At 37.2% G+C, this 18,478-nt stretch overlaps 10 protein-coding genes across 10 annotated transcripts; 4 read left to right on the forward strand and 6 right to left on the reverse strand.

Moving 5' to 3' along the window:
- Nucleotides 1–22: 22 nt before the first annotated feature.
- BDF20DRAFT_812567 (uncharacterized protein) lies at nucleotides 23–314 on the reverse strand (the record flags this gene model as incomplete). The annotated part of the gene is made up of 2 exons (XM_053076800.1): nucleotides 23–82; nucleotides 153–314. 2 exons carry the CDS (start codon nucleotides 312–314, stop codon nucleotides 23–25), a joined length of 222 nt encoding a protein of 73 aa, XP_052940942.1.
- A 530-nt stretch (nucleotides 315–844) lies between these two features.
- BDF20DRAFT_967928 (G-protein gamma-like domain-containing protein) lies at nucleotides 845–1,672 on the reverse strand. Its single transcript, XM_053084988.1, has 2 exons — nucleotides 1,410–1,672; nucleotides 845–1,309 (listed from the first exon to the last, which is right to left on the reverse strand). The coding sequence occupies exons 1-2, from the start codon at nucleotides 1,553–1,555 to the stop codon at nucleotides 1,174–1,176; spliced, it is 282 nt and encodes a 93-aa protein (XP_052940943.1). The 5' UTR covers nucleotides 1,556–1,672; the 3' UTR covers nucleotides 845–1,173.
- Nucleotides 1,673–2,898: 1,226 nt separating this feature from the next.
- Nucleotides 2,899–5,276, forward strand: BDF20DRAFT_845832 (MBOAT, membrane-bound O-acyltransferase family-domain-containing protein). Its single transcript, XM_053079711.1, has 6 exons — nucleotides 2,899–3,019; nucleotides 3,100–3,174; nucleotides 3,261–3,328; nucleotides 3,404–4,060; nucleotides 4,163–4,687; nucleotides 4,751–5,276. The coding sequence occupies exons 1-6, from the start codon at nucleotides 2,953–2,955 to the stop codon at nucleotides 5,006–5,008; spliced, it is 1,650 nt and encodes a 549-aa protein (XP_052940944.1). The 5' UTR covers nucleotides 2,899–2,952; the 3' UTR covers nucleotides 5,009–5,276.
- On the reverse strand, nucleotides 5,277–6,819 carry BDF20DRAFT_845833 (diphosphomevalonate decarboxylase). The gene is made up of 2 exons (XM_053079712.1): nucleotides 6,641–6,819; nucleotides 5,277–6,560 (listed from the first exon to the last, which is right to left on the reverse strand). Exons 1-2 carry the CDS (start codon nucleotides 6,677–6,679, stop codon nucleotides 5,355–5,357), a joined length of 1,245 nt encoding a protein of 414 aa, XP_052940945.1. The 5' UTR covers nucleotides 6,680–6,819; the 3' UTR covers nucleotides 5,277–5,354.
- A 1,361-nt stretch (nucleotides 6,820–8,180) lies between these two features.
- On the forward strand, nucleotides 8,181–9,333 carry BDF20DRAFT_904202 (ParB/Sulfiredoxin; the record flags this gene model as incomplete). The annotated part of the gene is made up of 4 exons (XM_053082999.1): nucleotides 8,181–8,213; nucleotides 8,851–8,895; nucleotides 8,970–9,092; nucleotides 9,163–9,333. 4 exons carry the CDS (start codon nucleotides 8,181–8,183, stop codon nucleotides 9,331–9,333), a joined length of 372 nt encoding a protein of 123 aa, XP_052940946.1.
- A 446-nt stretch (nucleotides 9,334–9,779) lies between these two features.
- BDF20DRAFT_812747 (uncharacterized protein) lies at nucleotides 9,780–11,161 on the reverse strand (the record flags this gene model as incomplete). The annotated part of the gene is made up of 6 exons (XM_053076819.1): nucleotides 9,780–10,069; nucleotides 10,154–10,413; nucleotides 10,506–10,536; nucleotides 10,619–10,715; nucleotides 10,908–10,926; nucleotides 10,986–11,161. 6 exons carry the CDS (start codon nucleotides 11,159–11,161, stop codon nucleotides 9,780–9,782), a joined length of 873 nt encoding a protein of 290 aa, XP_052940947.1.
- Nucleotides 11,162–11,400: 239 nt separating this feature from the next.
- Nucleotides 11,401–12,801, reverse strand: BDF20DRAFT_845850 (uncharacterized protein). Its single transcript, XM_053079713.1, has 3 exons — nucleotides 12,408–12,801; nucleotides 12,093–12,327; nucleotides 11,401–12,006 (listed from the first exon to the last, which is right to left on the reverse strand). Exons 1-3 carry the CDS (start codon nucleotides 12,743–12,745, stop codon nucleotides 11,461–11,463), a joined length of 1,119 nt encoding a protein of 372 aa, XP_052940948.1. The 5' UTR covers nucleotides 12,746–12,801; the 3' UTR covers nucleotides 11,401–11,460.
- Nucleotides 12,802–14,111: 1,310 nt separating this feature from the next.
- On the forward strand, nucleotides 14,112–15,393 carry BDF20DRAFT_831704 (uncharacterized protein; the record flags this gene model as incomplete). Its single annotated transcript, XM_053078474.1, has 2 exons — nucleotides 14,112–14,163; nucleotides 14,300–15,393. 2 exons carry the CDS (start codon nucleotides 14,112–14,114, stop codon nucleotides 15,391–15,393), a joined length of 1,146 nt encoding a protein of 381 aa, XP_052940949.1.
- Nucleotides 15,394–15,734: 341 nt separating this feature from the next.
- On the reverse strand, nucleotides 15,735–16,986 carry BDF20DRAFT_967938 (mitochondrial carrier domain-containing protein; the record flags this gene model as incomplete). Its single annotated transcript, XM_053084989.1, has 3 exons — nucleotides 16,754–16,986; nucleotides 16,397–16,627; nucleotides 15,735–16,360 (listed from the first exon to the last, which is right to left on the reverse strand). The coding sequence occupies exons 1-3, from the start codon at nucleotides 16,845–16,847 to the stop codon at nucleotides 15,735–15,737; spliced, it is 951 nt and encodes a 316-aa protein (XP_052940950.1). The 5' UTR covers nucleotides 16,848–16,986.
- A 339-nt stretch (nucleotides 16,987–17,325) lies between these two features.
- BDF20DRAFT_845859 (G10 protein) lies at nucleotides 17,326–18,350 on the forward strand. Its single transcript, XM_053079714.1, has 3 exons — nucleotides 17,326–17,519; nucleotides 17,638–17,825; nucleotides 17,910–18,350. Exons 1-3 carry the CDS (start codon nucleotides 17,423–17,425, stop codon nucleotides 18,066–18,068), a joined length of 444 nt encoding a protein of 147 aa, XP_052940951.1. The 5' UTR covers nucleotides 17,326–17,422; the 3' UTR covers nucleotides 18,069–18,350.
- Nucleotides 18,351–18,478: the final 128 nt, after the last annotated feature.

Genomic DNA, 18,478 nt, shown 5'->3' on the forward strand with positions numbered 1-18,478 from the left:
TATTGTTGATTTAGGCTTTTGTCTATTTCTTTGAAGGTGTGAGGTCTTCAGCAGTTTGAGCCACAGTAAAATTCCATTTGCGCTATGAAATTTAATAACAATAATGAGCATCTCAGTTGGAATGTGAAAAGCCTTCAACTTTGCCGTCTTACATCAGTCGAGTAGGCTAATGCTGTTAAAGCGACGGGTACAGCAACACCCCATAATAAAGATCTGCGTGTTGTTCTCTTATTCCATTTGAAATATAAGTGTGTATTTTCACGCATATGTGCCCAGCGTTCAATAGCTGGATCAATTTTAATTCCTTCAGCCATATCTGTTTATGTGGGTTTATAAAATGAAAATACAAAAAAACAATTGAGTGCGTTTTATTTTTTCTGTTGCTCCACATTTTTCCCCTCATCTTATCAAGGGCGAAAAAGCTGATGATGATGTAAAACAAATTATAAACTCCGATACTGATAGGTTGACCTTTTCCCTCAAAAAATTGAACAAATTATTAATCAAAGAAAATTGCGTCCTCAACTAAATTATCAGAACTCACTCACATCTTTCTTGCTTTTATACTGTTGGGGAATTCAAGACCACTGAGTAACAACTCTTTAAGATAGCCAGCAAATGCTTCAATCATATCCCACAAAAATGTTGAAGAAAAAACTTGAAATTGTGTGATGCACGAAAACCAAATTTAGTTCCCAGCCTTGTATCTCTAAATGATACAGTAAGTTTTTTAACAGAAGCTGTCAATAAAAATACCTACGTCAAGGGGACAAGAATACATAATCAATCTTTAATAGTTCAATTGACTCATTTTACAGAACTTGTAAAATACATAAAGAAAAGATGTATGTAGATAATAAACGAAACTGATTTAAAACTAGAGGGTGTAAATAGGCAATTAAGAAAAAAAGAGCAAAGTATTACTAAAAAGGCAAACTGAATGAAGTTGTAAGATATGAGTAAAGTTGGTATGTTGAGAATTTACACAAATTGGTAGAGTTATTAAGTTTGTACGTAAAGAGTAAAGGTTATACATAATAGAATACGTTTGTTGACATACACTGTTTGAAGCCGTTGAATAGTTGAAATTGTGGAAATACAATGGGATGTCAACAAAAAGACAATTGCATTTCGAACTGATGAACCAATTTTACCGTGGAAGATTTCTACAATCTACATAACTATACAGCATCCACTTGCTGATCTAGATTTTCCTGCGGCCGGCGCGAAAGGATCGTCTTCTTTACTGACTGCTCCCCAAATGGAAGGGATGAGAGGATCTTTGGTGGAATTGCAATAATCTACTAGACTACGCATCGTAAAATAAAAAAGGAACAAAACGATGAGCTACATGAATAACATCGGATGAAGACTTCATATATTATATTTCTATATCAACAACTGTTTACCTTTTTGAGGCTTCTGAAACTGGGATTCGTTGTAATTCTAATTGTTCTTTTAGTCGTTCGTTATACTCCAGAATCCGTTTTAGTTTTGTTTCTGAAATATTGTAAGATCGTTTCTGCTGCGATATTTGGGTATAGTTAGAAGACATATTGTATAAGATGTATAAATAGTTATATAAATAGAGAGAGTGTTATGCAAAATGGTTTTTTTTTTTTGTTTGGTTAACGATTGAGAGCGAAGCTTTCTAGGTTTCGTTGGTTCTGGGCAAAAAGAAACAAAAAAACAGTCGGGTAAAATTTATACCCTTCATACAACAATTACTTTCCTATTGGTATTTTTAAGTTCAGCAATTTGGACCTCTGTATGAATCGATGGTTTCTTGATTTAAAACATTCCTACTCTAACGAGAAGGTTATGAGACCTAACACCAAAACTCTTTTGTACTTTGTGAATATTTCATTGTTGAATATATTAAATGCCATTTCCAATTTTGCAACTTTGAGTTTGGTTATGAAATAGCGCACTTGTTGCTTATGGAACCAATTGAGGGCTGTTGCGTAAACTGAACAGAAGAAGGCAAAGGTGGGAAGAGCTGTTTGTGAATTATTAGACATTTTGATCTTCTGCTTGTGATTTTTACTCATCCATCAACTGACAGTAGCTTTATGACATTATTATAAATCTAACAATGTAAATATAAATACAAGATTTCGCGCCACGAACACTGAATGTTTCAAATTAGCATTTTGAAAATGCGCGATCCTGCAACTGGTCTATTCTTGGATATATTCTACTGTATATAAGTGATGAATGTACGTTCCTCCATTACAGATACCAATTTTAACACCTCAAGAGTTTGAAGTATTATCTCACCCGAAGCATTGGAATCAAATAACTCCCGTTTTACTATGAATACAATGACAAATTTGTCTATTACTTATGTCCAATTTAGTTTGATTTCCGTTATTCAAATTATGACTGTGGGGCAATATTGAAACAAGCATTAAATTGCAAACTAAAGACTTAGTTTTTTTCTCTATATTTTACGTCTAATTGCTGCTGCTGGGTAATGAGAACACGAAGTTGCGGCAGAAAAAGGACTTTGCCGCTTTGCCAATTGTCCAGGTTCAACTGAACAATCAAATGGCGGTAAACTTTATCGACAGGCAAGACTTCACAATAAGAGGATAAGATCCGTGTGACTGATGGTTCAACTACTACGCTTCACGGGGGGGGGTTTCTTTTGCTTGATTATCAGGAAGTCAACGCTGACATTTGATATGCTTGTTTCAAGGCAGAAATGATGTTACCTGTCAATAAGAGGCGGAATGCGGCCTGCAATCTTTCCGACGCATTCTAATCATCAAGCTAGCACAATCTATTTTTTGAAATTACGTTCCGCAAGAAAAAAGCTTAAATTACACAACAGGTACTCAACAGAAATTAGGTCCCAAAATAGTTTTTTTTTTCTTTTCTTTATTCCACTGGTAATAGATGCTTTTTCACAATATACCACTATTACAACGTCGGTTTTATATATAATACATGATGAATGACTCAATAAATAACAGCCCGAAAATAAAATTAAGACCTTCTCGCTGGCGTACGAAAGGTAATAATGAAACTCATCCGCAGACATCTCTTGGTAGCAATGTTGTCACATCCAGCATTACTGACGAGTATTTTTTGTAGAGTTTTACTTTTATTATTTCTGTTTCTGCATTGTTGTTCCGTACATGTTCAAAGTGACACATGACTTGAGCAAAAGTAAATGTCGAAACAAGGTTCAACGAAGGACTCATAGTCTCCAGACAAAAACAACAAAATGATTTACATACAAATATACTTTATAGAGACACATCCTAATTATCCGAAATATGAATCGCTATTATCGAAAGGTTGGATTTTTGGACGGCAGGTGGTAATGTGTCGATGCTTTATGAACTGTCGAACAGTACATAAACATTAACTATTTCTTCAATGATTAAAACCTTAGGATAACAGTGACGCTCAATACGGCCAGTTCCGTGACAATATACCCAAACTCCTGCCGCTTGTATTTACCCATTTAATATTCAACAAAGCCAATCAACACTACCAATGGCTTTCCTCCAAGCTTAAATTCTCTCTTTTATCCTCCATCATCTGTATTCTTCTACTCCACGGATTCAGCACGCTCAAAATCTTTTTTCTTGTTAGCATCAATTACATTATTGGTCGTCGTTTCAAGAGCTCAAAATGGAACCCTGCTTTGACTTGGGCCTACAATCTATTCGTCCTTTTTATTAATGAATACTACGACGGATATAGATTTGAACATATGTTTGGTAGTGCGTTCCAATGGCTAGATCAATGGGAGGGATTTCAGGCACGCTGGCACATTCTCTTTAATTTCGCTATGCTTCGATTGATTTCATTCAATATGGATTATTACTGGGCATGCAATGAGCGAACAAATATATCCACCGTGACAACCAGAAAAGTGAAGGGCCATGAAAAACAAGTTTACGAACTGCCTCATACAGATAAAGAACGCGTTGTAAAGCCCTTGTTGGATGAAGATTACAACTATTTTAACTTCTTGGCATATGTATTGTACACTCCATTATTATTATGTGGCCCTATCATTACATTCAATGATTTTATATCTCAGGTAAGAAGGGAGAAAATGAGTGCTTGTTGAGTTTACTGTCAGGAAGTTTTGGAAATAGTTTTGGCGCCAAAAAATGCTAATCTGAGCGTTGGGATGTTATAGTTTAAATATCGCTCTAAGAACTTGACGAGGCGTTACATTGCCTTTTATACCATTCGCCTCATCTTTGTCATTCTGTTGATGGAAGTTATATTGCACTATCTTTATGTCGTCGCAATCAGCAAAGCCAAAGCATGGAATAATGATACACCATTAGAATTAAGCATGATTGGGTATTTCAATTTGGTGATTATTTGGATGAAACTGTTGATTCCATGGCGATTTTTCAGGTTATGGTCACTCATGGATGGTATTTGGGTTGAAGAAAATATGGTACGATGTATGAGTAACAATTTCTCGGCGCAGAGATTCTGGAAAAGTTGGCATCGAACATTCAACCGCTGGACGATTCGTTACATTTATATTCCTTTGGGTGGATCAAAGTATTTTGTCTATAGTATATGGGTTGTATTCACCTTTGTTGCGTTGTGGCATGATATTGAATTGAAGCTGCTAGCCTGGGGCTGGTTAATCTGCTTATTTTTATTACCAGAGATCATTGCATCAAGGATCTTTACTGAAAAGAAGGTAAAAAGAAAGAAAGAAAAGTACTCTATAGAGATGAGAGATTGATTTTTGTTTTGCACATAGTATGGTGATAGGTCTTATTATCGTTTTGTGTGTGGTATGGGTGCTGTAGTGAATATTCTCATGATGATGATTGCCAACTTGGTGGGTTTCGCTGTAGGACTCGACGGTATTAAGGAATTGCTGCGTAATATTTTCGGAACTGTCAATGGCTTATCTTTCCTTATTTCTGTGGCAATATGTCTTTTTATTGCTGTACAAATCATGTTTGAAATTCGTGAGGAGGAAAAACGAAGAGGTGATCCCAAGTGGAAAATGTGAACCGCGGTTATTCAATAGAGATAGTAAAAGTGTATTCTATTGTTACATTACACTTGTATTTTTATGATTCAGTCGGTGGCAAGGTTTGTCCGAAGCCTGCAGTACCGTATCGCCTTTGGTCTTACTTCTTCACAGTTTTGTCTCAAGCAGTCTATGTCACCACGCTTTATCATCCTCGCTAATAAATCACATTGTTATAGTATAATTACAGAAGAAAATGAAATCAAGACGGGGTTGAGTGCCATACGACCTGGAGAATGAATCTCTTTGATGACGATTCTTAAACCAATTGCAATTTATTAAATTATAGTAGAGAGTGTTAAATTATAATGCATTACGGTTTTCCTTATGCAAAGAGACGTTTGGGAAGCCCATCTGCCTTCAAAAGAGATTCTGATGGATCCAACACACGCGGTCCATCATCAACCTTGGTATGTAATAATCGACTAACGCTACCGGCAGGTTGGACAGGAATAACCTTTTCATTGAACTTGTCATGGTCTTTAGGAATGTAATTTTCGGCTCCTAATTTTTCATCGTTCTTCAGAACTTGATAAGGATCATTGAAGAATTCCTTAGGCTCTTTGTTTGCAGGGAAGTAATGACCAATCATACGGATAATTTCTGGCATATTTTCCTTGGGTGCATAAATAACAGCGTTTGGTCCTGCATCATAAGTATAAGCTGCTTTCAGTTTACCATCGGGAGATGTAGCATTGTATTCAGTAATTAGCTGAATGATAGCTCGAGAGGTATCGTTCATGTAGAAGATGGGAGGATAAGTATCCAAACAGACAGCGTGGAATTGATTTGAGTCGCGCATAGTGAGCTCAGCGAAGGATTGGAAATCCTTTTGCAAAATAGCCTTCTTCATAGCCTCCATGCGTTGAGGGACGACTTCTTCAATACGTTGTTTCATTAAGGGACTAGATTGAATAGTTTGTTGCATACCAGCTGTAGAAGATGTTCCCTTTTTGGCGTCAGATACAACACAGATCAAAGCTTGTAATTCAGGCCAATGAGTTTCAGGAGCCACTTGAACGGCAAAAGAGTCGGATCCATCTTCCTTTTCACCCATTTCCCAAGACACGAAGCCGCCAAATAAAGATCGACAGGCTGATCCAGAACCTTGACGAGCAATGCGAGAAATGTCAGAGGTAGAGATGGTCAATTCGAATAGTTGGGATAATGTGTAGACTAAAGCTGCCAAACCCGAAGCTGAAGAAGCAAGACCGGCAGCGGTTGGGAAGTTATTTTCAGAGCAGACATGAATAGGATAAGTTGAAAGAGGCTCAATTGGGTTGCCCTCAGATTCGGCCTTTTCTTCCATAGCCTTACGAATAGCACGCGTTTCGCGGAAACAGTTGTGCATTCGCTTATTCTTGGTAATATCTTCTTCTTTGCCATTGAGCCAAAGTCGATCGTGGCTAAATTCTTTGGCAGCAGAGATGGTTGTTTTGCTGTGAAGAATATCTTGAGATAAAGTAACGGATAAAGAGCTGTTGGTAGGCAAAATAAGCTCGGTATCACGCTTTCCCCAATACTTGATAACCTATTCGAATAGAGGTCATTAAAGCCAGTAATTAGCTGACATGTTCCATACTTTTGTGACAAAATCATTAATTATTTTACAGCAATGTTAACAGGTGCGGTGCAAGTAACTGTTCTCATCGTGAAAGAGATGATGTCTTAGTAGAAAGGAAGATGAGGAAAAATCAATTCAGGAGAAAACACCAAAATTGAAAAATTTGATTGTTCTGCTGTTGTTGGATTTTTTGATTTTTTTTTACGTCGCCGCTTAGGTTCCAGAAAGCCAACTTTTTGTCAGATGTTTGTTTGTGTAACGGCAGTAGCAATAGAAGACCTCTTTTATGCATACAAAAGGCTTGAGTGAGCCATCATCACAATACACGACAGGTCTTGAATAAGATTTTGATAAACTTTATAGGAAAGTGCATGCATCCAAGGGCTGATGCTAAACTGACTCCTTTGTGCATTTCGGTAGGCGTTGTCTCATAGTACAGTAATTATAATGTTGAAGTTCAGTGCATAACGCTCATCTTTGCTAAATTCATACATGTATAACACAGTACCATAGCTTTTCATCTTATTATTATATTGCCTCATTCGGACAATAGTACGATATGTAGAGTTATTTGCAAAGTTGGACATATATGTCACTCATGAAACTTGTCAAGTTGAGCAAACTATGATACGTTGATAATAATCATTTGTTCTTCAGAGTACTTGGCCTATTTATTGCTCTTGTAGTGTTTAATCTTTTATATCTTGACTTGAACCTGTGTTTACATGCTACCAGGTGACTGTCGGGAGCGCTCATTATTGCTCAGAGAGGTAGCAGCATTGAAGTGAATCTTTCCTCAGGCGAATGCGTCGGTATGCCAGTTGGGACAGCTCTTGTGCTTCACTACCAGATCTTGCAATAGAAGGTCTTATTGTACTATTAGGGGAAGAGCTACTTCAGGTGTAAATAAGGAGAGTGGAAGGGGTGGGCGATGTTTTCAAAAATATGTATACAGTGTTTTCCAACTTTTTGAAAATAGGAAGAAAGTTTTACATGACCATTAGAAATCCACACTTTACAAATACAATAGGAAGAACAGCTTTATTCTAAGGCTCAAAATTTGTAGAAAAAATAGCTTTAGTTATTGACGTTAGCTTCTTACTTTTTTTAATAGCTATTTAGTGTTGATTCGAAACGTATTTTAATTTTTTTTTTTTTTTGATAAATCATTTTTACGTTAAATTCGAGTTTTCTCTGTAAGCGTTGCAATCCGTTTATTTATTTTTCAGTCCATTTTATTCTTCAAATGAACTAGATTCTATCATTAATCGCTTTTTCGGTGCATTTATATGATGAATTAGACGAGCTTTTACTTAACCATCGGAAGAAATTAAAGCAACTAAGCGCTAGTGTATATACAGCAGTTTTTCATACTTTGCGAATAATTTTATGAAATCAGGGAACCAGAATTTCCACCGCCCCCCCCCCGCCCCCACCCAGCAATGAATAAAGATAAATATTTGTGTCCTTGGAGAACAAACGTTATATATAATATTAGGTATATCTCTTTAGCAATGATGCTCGAGATGCAAAGTTTCGCGTTCTTTATTTACTCGACGGTTGTTTTGTATTACTGCTATTGTTCCCATGTCGCTGCCCCTCGTCGTTGATGAAGTCTTGGTAAGTGTTCTTACGTGTGTCATGCAATACCACATGAAGTTAATCAATAATCATTTTGAACCTTATCTTTGAAGCAATACTCCATCTCGCGTTGCCGTATTTATGCTAAGAGAATGAAAGATCAATATTTCAACACTTACATTGTCTACATATACCAGATAGATATTAGTGCATACATTACGATAATAAGTTGGAAGAGAATAAGATTTTTAATTAATAACCATTATGTTGCATACTTTTTATTTGCCTATTCTTGCTTCCGGTTTACACATCAGATAAAGTATGTTTGCTAAAAGGCCCGTAACGGCTGTAGCATTGCTAAAGAAGCTCAGAAGCGGAGTTCCTTCTTTGTCAGCAGCACCAAGAATCAAGAACCGTTCCTTGAAATTTGATTTGCGGGGAAAGATTGATTTGCAATATTAGATTCAATTGGACAACTATGCTTAATAAGAAATACTGGTTATCTGAACTGTGATATCAGTGGTTCAAGCGAATAACGTCATATTTAAATGATATAAAAGAAACAAAAAAGCCTTTCATATCAACCTTTCCTTTCTTTTTATCAGATACTTGTTACCAACTCATTTTTCTCGATATTATGTCCAAAGTTAACAATAATAACGCTCAAAACAGCCAGCAGGAAGTGGATAATTTTTCCATACATGGAAACGCGGTCAAAGACGTAAGGATACAAGCATGACTTATGCAGAAGATATACAGAGAGCACAGGCATTAATCTAATTCTTTGTACCACAGGTTTATGATGTACCAATGTCTGCTATCAATCGACCTATACCGTCGATATTGGACAGGGAAAAGGTAGAAAACATGAAGACCATTCTGCAGATCCCTGATAGAGAGAAGGAATTGACACCTATCGTAAGTGAAATGCCTAAAGCGACTATCAAGCACTACAGCATTGATACTAATAATAATGACTCGAAAATAGGATGTTCATCATGTGCAGTATCAAGGAAAAGACTATTATTTTGCTTTTGGTGGCTGTCATCGATGGGCAGCGAACAAGGAGTTGGGCAGGGAAACGATTAGAGCCAAATTGATAGACACACCACCGAGTATGATATCAAATTATCTTGGCGCTTCCTCACCATTTAAATAAAAATTCTATCAATTCGACATAATTTATGACATTTAAATACTCTTACCCTACCGTTCTAACTTATAGTTCTCGTCTTCCACATAGAATTTTGCAATCTTTTGGATATTGAAACTTAGTTCTATTAATCTATACATTACAAGTAATAAATTATAGTAAAGCAGCTAGTCTTTGAAATAAAATGTAATTGACCATATAGTATCATGTGTTCTTAAAATGCTTGGATTCGATCTTCATTGGAAGGGCAATACACAGGCTCCTCGGAACTGTAAGGAATAATATGCACTTTATCGGCTTTCTTCAGAAACATTTCGTTCCAAACACGCCTTGCTAAAAATCTATGACCTAATGCATTTGGATGATATCCATCAACATTACTATATAATGTAAACAGAAACTCAGCGATATCAGCACACGTTAGCAATAAGTTTATAGTGTTGTACTCAAGCTTACCTGAATGTAAAATAGGGTACCGAGGAGGAAATTATACTTGTTGGTTGATAGACAGCTGTTACATTCTTTGTTGTTGTTTTCTGTATCTCCTCTGCAATCAATTGAAGAGCTTTATTGTATCCTGTTACGCGTTCACTAATGTAATTTACACCACCATTGGGCTGAGAACAGCAATAACATTCGATGCTCGATAAGTCATTTCGACCGTCAGGAAACGTTTTCTTATAACCTGCTGGGGCAGTAGTACGGACAGTATCCACAACTTCACTGTAATGAGTGAGACCAACTAGGTTCGGGGAGAAAAAAAAGTCAACATAACATAACATCGCAATAAATCTGGGGTAAGTAGCCTTAAAGCAGGAATACTTACTGAGATTGATAAAAGTGTAATCAATACTAGTTATCAGATCGTTGAGTGCATTTCTTACGTTTAGCCAGTATTCTCTTTCGTTTCTACCTGGCAAGCACGATACAGAGCCATCATTATATCCCATATAAAAATTGATCAATTTCCACTTGCTAGCAAGTGCTGTACCCTGACCAATGTATTGTTTCAAGTAGGCAACTTGTTCGGGCAATTCCCGAGTAGTTGCACCGGATTGAGCAGCGTTCAATTGATCAACCTTAGGGCTAAAAAAAGAAGTATTTAGAGCCTCTCTAATTGACGTTTCTTATTGTCGAATTATCTGCATGCATAGGCTTTTCTCTTATTTTTGGTTTACCTGTGCAATGTACTCGTGCAGAAAAATGTATCTGTGGAATAGAAGAAGAAGAGAAGAAAAAAATCAGAATGCTACATGCACAAAGATGTCTTCCTTGCTAAAATCAATTCTACCTGGACATATCTCTGCCGGTCTTTTTCCTATTGAGGCACCCATTAATTTAGATTGATATTGTCGAATATATGCTGGTAAAGATTGAGCATCTGCATCCTACCAATATAAACAAAAAAAAAAAAAAAAAAAAAAAAAAAAGAGAATAATAAATATAATGCTTTTGTTTTCAATTAATTGTACTGCAAAAAAAAAAAAAATAGTACTCACGCCACCCATGGAGAAGCTAAAGCCTCTATATTCTATAAAGGAGCTATTTATGTCGATGTACTGCGTCTCTATATTCTTTACAAGGAGGCCCGCTGAAACACTTGTTTTATTTTTTAGTATTCAAGCTATCACTGCGGTAGATTTGAACGCTCGATATACCTATCCCCCATTCCAGCTATCACTTCGATATCATCAGGCCTCAAATCAAACACGCTTTTAGCGGGTTCTCGGGGTGCTAGCTTTGGACACTGCGTTATTTCCAAAGCTTTTAATGAATGGACGTAACGAACAGTAAAAGATAATGAGCATATGAATAGTATGATACGTAAATACATGTAAGTAAATTCTCCAGAAAAAGATAAAGGAAGCACTCTCTGCTTGCTCCTCATTTTTCCTTTTTAAATCAGTTTTTAGTTCTTTGATCGTTCTCACTCACTTCTCCTTGTTGTGTAAGGGGTGAGCATCATTCGTGTTATAAGAGCAATGTTTAGTGAAACTTCAGTCCTTTACTCCTTATAGCCGGCAAAAAGAATAGGCTGATGCTGGAAACACTGCTTTGCAAATACATTTAAATGGGTAAAAGCCAAAAAGCATCAGATAGCTGTTGTGGTATTTTATTCTAATTTTGAACGATTTATATATAGGTCACTTTGGTTCCCATTTTCACAGTCTCCCAAAGCTTATGCATTAAATGCTGTAGAGCTACAGACAGTCTCCCACGTTGTCCGCTCAGCAGTGCAAACAGGGCAAAGATGAATATTAATATACCACCCGTTGTCTTGGAGATTTGCGCATTGGAAAACCTTTTTATCCACTTCTGCACTAAAGTGGAACCATTATTTCGGTGACTGCTACTACTAGAGATAGTATAACTGCTCCTGTCATTGCTTAGCTGAAGTTGATCAAATGATTTATGTAGTGAAGACACTTTTGAGCTAGATTCTTCCTCTGCTGCTATTTCTTTCTGTCTTTGTTCAACTGATACTTGCTCTTTCAAGCGTGCTTCTTCTTCTTCTCTTTCTTTCATCCTCTTAGATTCTGCCTCTTTCCTGAGTTTTTCTTCTTCCGCTTTTCTCTTTTCTTCTATTGCTAATTTCCTTGCTTCTTCTTCTAACTTGGTCTTCTTTTCTCTTTCAAACTCCACTGTCTGTTTCTTTTCCAGTACTGATTTTTGTAAAACCTGAATAGACCAAATGATCGCTCGGGTTAGTTCAAGAGCTATCCAACAATAGAACGATCGATATGTAATCTGCGAGGAGAGTTTACCTTTTTTCTTGCATCTGGTATAATTGTATTGTACTCAAGAAATGTTAAGGCAGAGTCAAAATCATCCATTATGGGCAAAATATTGACAATGTATTGATCAACAATATCATTGTATCCTGCTCTATCATTCCCTTCAGCAATTTCCTGCAAGACATGATCTGGTAAAGCTGAAAACCATTCTTCAGCGATATTGCTGGCTAAGGAGGGTTGCTGCAAATTCAACGCCATAGCTAGACTAGATAGAATGATTTTACTTTAGTTTCCTGAACTTTTGTCGATGTTCTAGCTCTCTCTTACTGATAATTCTCGTTTTACCATACAGAAATAAGTGTTGATGAGATCTGACTGACATCGCCTTGAAAGCCTTCATCAGCCACATTCTTCCAAATAAAATAGCAAGTTTCTTGCTTGGAAGAATGATATTCTTTAAGGTGTAGTAGCTTCTTTAAAAGAGTTTCATTTGCTGGCGCGGTGAAGCTGAGCAAGGTCGTTGCAATGTTAATGTACAATGTCCAAATGTTGGACAACAGGCTGCTGTCTACTGTTTCATTTTTTGAATAGGAGATTGCCTTAAGGCAGTTATTCACTGCCGGAGTATATTTTGTCAAAAGATAACAACGGAGTGCTTTTTCGTAGAATGCCTGTGCACTCATTGTTAAGGGCCAAAAATACAATCAATAAAAAGCTTTATATTGAAAACGTTGTGAACAGAAAAAGGCAAAATGTGGGGGAAAAAAACCTTAACAAAATGTTTAGTCAAAAGATTTGCCTCTTTCAATCTCAGCAGTAGGAAAAAAAAAACGAATCAGACGTTTTTGGATGCCCATTATTGTAATTTGCTACGTTTGTAGATACAATCAGTGATCCTAAACGTTCAAAAAGCTATATGCTTGTCAAGATGGTGTATATATCAAGGCGCTAGTCAATAGATTTTTTAGCTTGATTTTTTGTTGTGGCTAACAGGATGACGAGCTTTTTGAAGCGTAACAAACACTCCATGGAATGCGAAGATGGTATGCTGCCTTATGTATCGCAAACTTACAAACTATGTACAACAAAGAGCTATAGCAAAGACGACTCTCCAATTTTTTTAATAATAGATAATACATGATGTGTGAGATACTGAGCTCGGACATGTCTCTTTTCTTGGCATAACTTGTAGAGAAGCATTGCGTCTAAAAGCAAAAATCCTCTTCTGTTATCCCGCTACCCTTAATGCTCCTACCGTTTGCCAAATACACAAAAATGAGCAGTGGGCAGTGGGCAGTTGCAATATAGTATAATCATATAGTTCAAAAAGCTACGCTCTCAAAAAAGTCAAAAAGCTTCTGAACAATCCTCTCGGGAGTCATCGTGTCTTTTTGGTCAAAGCAAAACGAATAATGACAACACACGTAAACAGCCAAACAACAATCATACTTTTAAGACTTTTCTCCGCCTTTAACTCATTCCTGAAATATACGATGCTAATTTGAACTGATTTTAATAAATAACTAAAAAATAAAATTGAACTCATTCTAACTGTAGCCCTTTCTTTTCTCTATACTGTAACGAGGCCAATCAATATGTGCACACCATAGTGTACAGACATACTAATAAACTATATACACTGAAGGAGGGTTACCCCCCATCTTTTCAAACGTAAACCAGCAAGATATCCTCAAGCTAAGGACAGTAAGTTTAAAGGAAAAACTTCCGAAAGTTAAAGAGAGATCGACGTATTTAACTTTTTGAGCTTTCTTCCATCACCTATCTGTTTAAATTCAAACTTGACGAATGTATTTTAAACCACATAGCCTCGTCGACATATCTTTTGTTAATACCGGAATTATAGATCATAATACCAACCATAACGCATCATTTTTAATTTCATGAAATATTTCCCGGTGCCAGGAAAGAACATATAATAAAGACATTTCACTACCACTTTTTATCTTTCTTCTCCTTTCTTATATCATCCGATATACTTGATACATTGAAGACACACATAATCATACATACACACATATTAGACACCAGATGCGTACCAAAGCTCTTATTACTTTCGCCATTGCCACCCTTATTGTGAATGGTAAAGATGACTTTGGAAAAAATTCATAAAGCACAAAAGGTTACCCTAACTAAATATCACTTTTTTTTTTAAAAAAAAAATAAAAAAACCACCCAAAAAAAAAAAAAAAAACCCGAAAAAAACTACTCAATAATAGCACAAGCTACTCCTCAAGAAGGCATGGAAGGCGGTGTTGCTGTTGCTCCTGAACAACCGGAAGCTACTCAAGTCGCCGCTGTACCCGAACAAGTCGAAAACAACACAGAAAACAACACTAATAGTGAAGAAGAAAATAGCAGTATGATGGATAATAATAACGAACAAAATACAGACGCAATGGCTGAAGGAGAAAGCGAAGTATCCCCATCAGCCTCTGGTGAAGCCGAAGAGAATTCAGAAGTCGCTCCTTCCATGGATGTTGCTGAAGGAGACGAAGAAGAGGCCGAAGCTACTACATCTGGTATGGAATTAGAGGAAGAAGAAGAGGAAGAAGTCGCATCTAAGAAGAACACAAACACTGAAGACCTTGATGAAGAGGAAGCTGAAGAACAGGACGCCGAGGACGGACTTCAGGCCAGCAACGTCAGGCCTGCTGCTCAAGAAGAGGAAGATGAGGAAGCCATGGAAGCTGCTTCTGCTTCTATGGATGAACAACAACCTGAAGCCTCTGTTGCCCCCGAGATGGCTGAAGAAACCTCCTCTGCCTCTACTGGTGAAGAAGAAGGTGAGTCTCAACCCAGTGAGAGTGCTACTGACGGAGAAGAAGGAGAAGAAGGAGGAGAAGAAGGAGGAGAAGAATCAGAAGACTCAGTAGAAGAACCCACTACATCAGGTACCGGATCAGATGAAGGAGAGGAGGAGGAGGAAACGAATGAAGAAGATGCTCTTCTTGAAAAGGAAATGGAAAATGGTGAAGAACTAGAAGAAGAGGAAGAAGAGGAAGCTGAAATGGCTGAGGCTATGGACGAAGAAGATATGGATGCTGCGGCGGCCTCTGCTTCTGCTTCATCATCAGCCAGTGTGAGCGATACATTCTCTAGCATGGCCTCCTTCTCTGGTTTGTCTATGCCCACTTCCAGTGCTTCATCATCTTCTGCCAGCGCCAGCTCCACCCAAGCTCCTTTTGGCGTGACTGATGCTAAGGTAAGCAGTAAGGCTCAAGCTGCCAAGTCGAATGGCCACTTTGTCCGTGCTAGTGTCGGTGCTACTATGGGCGCTGCTGTTGTTGCGGCTGTTTTCTCTTTGCTTTAGACAATCAGTCAAGAGTGTCTCCCCAACGTTTTCAATTCAGATGTCTTGATAACGTGATCAATGAATAGTTCGATTTAGATTTGTTTTAGACATTACTTATTATTATTACAACTATTATTTACTATTTAAAACTTCACTACCTATCCCATCAAAACCTCTATTTACAATGACAATCAAATAAAACTCCGAAGGAATATGTACACACTATGTTGACACTTTGTCTTTTTTTACCCATGGTGGTTTTATTCTCGCTCATTTTCGAGGAGTGAGGCTCCAACAGCTGCCCTCTTGTTCATCAACTCATCTTCCACCCTCTCAAACGAGACCGTCACACACAATCTCTACTTCAATAACTCGAACAGAGTCATACTGATGGCCGTTGTTGGTATTCCCCATGCCATTCGAGCCCATAACCCCTTTTTAAAAGCATACCATCCTTCTTTCATGAGCATATTTCTTGCAATTTGTACAGGTCCGGAACGAAAGGCTTTGCCTTGTTCAGCGGCTGAAATCTGCCATCGTGTCTTGATGACATCCAAAGGAGTCGATAACAAAATGCTGACGACGCCTGCTATACTGGAGCAAACCATAAACATTTTCGGATCATTGCTATTGTGGTTGGTATGGTGACTACTCCTGTTTCTTCTCCAATATTGTTTCATTTTCTCATAGGTAGCAAAATAAGCCATGGAATGAGGTACAAAAACAACGAGACCCATCCAATATCCTTTGTAAAATCCCAAAATACCTTCTTTCTTGAAGATGCTCTTTGCGAGCATCAGATCCTTTATCGTAGTGGTGGTGGTGGTGGTGGTGGTGGTGGTACTCTGAAGATGGGAATAATGAGCTGTTTGCAGTCTATTTTTCATTACTTCCATAGGTGTAAACAAAAGTCCTGCTGCCACTTCAGCGAAACAACCCGATAAAAGATGATTGAAAGCTGTGTCTTGCTTAAAATAGCGGCTTGCTGTTCTAGTGGTATGTGAGGACGTGCTGGAATAACGATCGAGCGTTTGCTTGGAAATTTCATAACAGGACAGATGAACGGTCAGCGCAGGTACTGAGAAGACAAGTGTTACTGGTAAGCCGCGGTATAAGGATAGAAAAGATTTTGACCTAGTAGGTTCATTTTGAAAAATGGCAGTATGAATGGATTTGAAGAGGGCAGATATACTTTGTGGTCGGGTGGCTGTTGTTGTTGTTGTTGTTTGAAGTCTAGTTTTGATGGTATCCACTATAAATAGATATATTCAGGGAGACATAAGGAGAGGGGAGGTGTGCAAAAGTGATAAGTTTTCTTTTGTTGTTGTCTTTTTCCCTTTCCCTCCATCGCCCACTAATCTATAAGTTGTTATTTTACTTGGATGAGTTATACAACGAGCAATCAAACCAGCTGTGCTCGATGCAAGTAAGTAATGACCATCTACTTTGACATTGTTACTCTTTGCTGACATTAGCAACTTTCAAGAAGTTATGGGGAAGGGTATTGAAAAGGGAAATTTTTAAGCGGACGCTACGTTAGCGGTTTTTTAACCTATTTCGTGCATTCTTTGGCTCCTCCTCTCCTTCATAGTCTATCCAAAGGCTTTATATGTATGGACAAAAAAAAAAAAAAAAACCAGGAAAAAAAGAAACTGGTTCCTTGCATGGAGAATATAAAAATAGTAAAGAAGATGATCTTTTTGCATGTTCTCTTTGGTAGCGTCTTCTAGAAATCTCTTCTCTTTAGTGATATTCAACGATATACGTGACCGGATGAAATGAGAACAAAGGGTAAGAAAGCTAATGCATGACTTTTCTTTGTCCCTTTTTTTTTGTCTCCAAGCTTTTGGCAGTCGCGTTTGACTTTTTCTTGTTCGTACGTCATGTTTGCCCAAGAAATGGGCAAATCTCAGCAGAAAACTCAAAGCTCAAAGCGCAACGACCAATGGATTTTTTTTTTCTACTTTCACTCTATTTCTTTTTATTTTTTTTATTTTTTATTTTTTTTTTTATTGAGTATAACCTAATTCTTAGTAGAAAGCACACAATGCCCAAAATCCGAACATCAAGAACAAAAAGGCCTCCAGAAGGCTTTGATGAAATTGAACCCACTTTAGAAGAGTTTGCTCGAAAAATGAAAGAAGGTTTGTCGTAACGAAAATTTTTCTTCATCGCTCCTGAATGAAAGATGTTGACGTTCAAAGAAAAGCAATGTAAGATCTTATGCTGATGTTTTTTTTTTTTTTTTTTTTCTCTTCCTAGTCGAAAATGAATCGCATGAAGGCAAACGTATTGTAGAAAGTTCTTGGCCAGTATTTCGTATACATCACCAACGATCGCGATATGTTTACGATCTATATTACAGAAGAAAGATCATTTCACGCGAATTGTATGATTACTTATTAAAGAACAAATATGCAGATGCCAATCTCATAGCTAAGTGGAAAAAGGTTAGAATGCATGGCCATGGATTGACCAAGAAAGAGTAGAATGAGGTGAGAGACAAAGCTGACAAATCGTTTTCCAATGAATAGCCTGGTTTCGAAAAACTATGTTGTTTGAGATGTATTCAGCCAAAAGATACGAACTTTGGCACAACGTGCATTTGCAGAGTGCCCAAGGAAAAGTTGGAAGAAGGAAAAGTAGTAGAATGTGTTCACTGTGGATGCAGAGGATGTGCAAGTGGAGATTAAAGCAGCATATTAATATTGTAGATAATGAACAACCATACCTCTTTTTGCACGTTTAACACAAAAACACACACACACACACACACATACACACACACACACTTAAACACACTTAAAACACACTTAAACACAGTTAAATACACACTTACGCATTTACACTCTATACACGTTACAAGACTTGTGATAAAGAATCTTCTGTTAAACAAAATGATTTCCAACAAAAAATCAAAATGGACATGTGCAGAAAGAAAAGAAAGAAAAAAAAAAAAAAAAAAGAAAAATAAAGTTCGCGAATTTCGGCAAAAGATATACCTTTAGTGTATGAAGGAATGTTCTCAATCTTCCCAGTTTTATATGCATTGAAACCCTTAAAAAAAAAAAAAAAAAAAAAAAAAAAAAAAGAATCGAAAAAC

The sequence above is a fragment of the Mycotypha africana genome (genome assembly GCF_025528875.1).
Source record: "Mycotypha africana strain NRRL 2978 chromosome Unknown BDF20scaffold_1, whole genome shotgun sequence".
NCBI lineage: Eukaryota > Fungi > Mucoromycota > Mucoromycetes > Mucorales > Mycotyphaceae > Mycotypha > Mycotypha africana.